General features: G+C 42.3%; 1 protein-coding gene across 1 annotated transcript in view; it reads left to right on the top strand.

The window, feature by feature from the left end:
- Positions 1–1,398, top strand: part of hmx2 (H6 family homeobox 2) — a 2,255-nt gene extending 857 nt beyond the window's left edge. The window contains exon 2 of the mRNA XM_070978121.1: positions 341–1,398. Coding sequence (XP_070834222.1) covers positions 341–891 — 551 coding nt within the window. The 3' untranslated portion in view covers positions 892–1,398. The remainder of the gene's footprint in view (positions 1–340) is intronic.
- The last annotated feature ends 1,177 nt before the right edge of the window (positions 1,399–2,575 follow it).

Raw genomic sequence — 2,575 nt, 5'->3', positions numbered from 1 at the left:
TTTCAAATTTAATTGAGCCTGCTAATTGATGAAACATGTTTCTGAAATGGCTGCACTACACGTCGTCAATTGAGCGTTAAATAGAGCGGGATTTAATTAATAGCTTACTGTACACCGGGCATACTCATGCTGAATTGTTTATTTAAAAAGTCACCTGCTTTCAGCAGTCGATTTAAGGAGTCAGAGTTCACACTTGACGAACTCTCAAGCTGAGAGCGTCGAAAAATCGTGAAAGGATTTTTTAGCTCGGCCGCCTGTTTTTAAAAGGCATGCTCAGCAGCAGAGATGCATTTTCCGGTTGTGATATTCACCACCTCCTTCTCCTCCTGCTCGCGTTTAGGTCCCGCTAAAGGACTTCTGTCTGGAAGCGACGCGCTCGGGCGGCGGCCGCACCTGCCACAGCCTCTGCTGCAGGATTATAAGGAGGAGCGGGACAGACCGTGCCATCAAATGTCACCGCTGTCCGAGGAGAGACAGACAGACGGTGCCGCGGACAAGCAGAGCAACTCAGCCAAGAAGAAGACGCGCACGGTTTTCTCCCGGAGTCAGGTGTACCAGCTGGAGTCCACCTTCGACATGAAGCGGTACCTGAGCAGCTCGGAGCGGGCCTGCTTAGCCTCCAGCCTGCAGCTGACGGAGACTCAGGTCAAGACGTGGTTTCAGAACAGGAGGAACAAATGGAAACGGCAGCTATCAGCTGAACTGGAGGCGGCCAATATGGCCCACGCCTCTGCACAGACACTAGTGGGGATGCCGCTGGTTTTCAGAGATAACTCCTTACTGCGCGTCCCGGTTCCCCGGTCTATCGCCTTTCCGACGCCCCTATATTACCCGGGGAGCAACTTGCCAGCGTTACCTTTATACAACCTGTACAACAAGATTGAGTACTGATTGACTCTGCTGTATGTTCACCACTGCAGTCCTCGTAAAAAAACAAAAAAACAAAAAAACGCAGTACAAAACAACATTCTCATAAGTGTCTCCACATAACCGCTGTATATTAATTGTACCACTTAATTTGTTGAGGAAATTCTTATTATGCAGCAACTGTGCGTCTTACAAGAAAGCAATCAAGCTTCCCTAAATGTATAAAATACACCGTGTGTATAATTAATTCTAATAATTTTTGTACTTTTATTTTAATCCCCCTCTCCTCTTCTAAGTGATGAAATAATGGAGTTTAGCATTCATATCACATTCAAGAAAAATGGATTCCACAACAGCTGCTTTTACACTGTTTTTATTGATAATTGGTTTGTCAAATATATCGCAAAGCATCATTTTATTTCACCTGGCAGGACAAAACAATTATTCCATTTAAGGAAAAGATATCATTGTTTCTATTGTAATTTAGACCTTCAATAATAACCTTCTCATTCAATAAATTTTCTATTTCAGTGAAAATTTGGCTTGCTTGTTTTTATTTGACTGTTTTTGTGTACTTACATTTGTAAACAAATCCTGGTACAGTTTAATTTTTGACACAGAAGGCAAACACTTCAAGCGGTTGTAAACAAGGCTAAATTCTACTTATTGTGCTAAAACTTCTTCTTCCCTGAAGAGCAAAGAGTACACAAACAAAAGGAGGAATAATCCAGAATGGCAATCTTTACATGTCAATATCATGAGTCAGAAATCAATGATGACTTTTTGTTGTAGAGCTGCAGTAAAGTTTAGTAGAGGTGCTTTAAACTAAGGGCACCTGTACTTTAACCACGACTGAAGCAAGAACAAAACCTTGAAGACACTAGTGCTCATTAACATCTATGACATTCCTGTTCAAACAGTAGTTTACATGGTTGTTAGCTCACCCTTCTTACCTCTTATTACATCAAATATTAGGCTTTAAGATTCATGACAGGTGCATTTAAATTTCAGCTTGTGGAGAAAGTGTTTGCAGGAATACATGCATGCATTTAGCCCTCTGCAAGACTCACACTGTAGCTTCCATATTTGTTTGATTCCTCAGTAGATCAGCCTTACAGGCAGAATTAAATATCAAGCCCTGCAGGCTGTTTTCATCATGCAAAGATCTTAAAGTCATACTCGCAGATTGATTTGGAATTTGTAAACACTGTTAGTGAGAACAGCGCTGTGCTGTGAATCAAGAGATGCACGCCCTGAGCGAGCTGCCTTATAAAGGTAACACATGCAGAGGTAGCTAAGAAGTAGATACTTGCAGGGTGGGAAAGAGATGTATACTATCACAAGATGATCACGCCTCAGGGCAGATCTTCTCTCATCTCAAGCCTGCCTCCCAGCATCAGGCCTTGTAAGGGGAAACATAATAAAGAGACATATTGTCAAAGTTCAGGGCTCTCATTAATCGAAGCTGCTCTCTTTTCTCCATCTGCTTAATGAATCACTGTATCAGTTACACTTTGAGTTCTGGACTCAGCATACACAGCATGTCCTGTTAATGCAGAAGCCAGTTTAGATTTTCAAGAGGTCCAGCACACTAAGTCAGCTCACAAGTTCAATTTACATCATAACATTTCAATGCGCGCATATACTAAACACAAGCCTGCGCAGAATCACACACACTTAGTCGCTCACCAACACACACACACGCACA

Source organism: Chaetodon trifascialis, chromosome 13 (genome assembly GCF_039877785.1).
Source record: "Chaetodon trifascialis isolate fChaTrf1 chromosome 13, fChaTrf1.hap1, whole genome shotgun sequence".
Classification (NCBI taxonomy): domain Eukaryota; kingdom Metazoa; phylum Chordata; class Actinopteri; order Chaetodontiformes; family Chaetodontidae; genus Chaetodon; species Chaetodon trifascialis.
The sequence above is the reverse complement of the archived record's forward strand: the minus strand, read 5'-3'. Positions and strand labels throughout refer to the sequence as shown.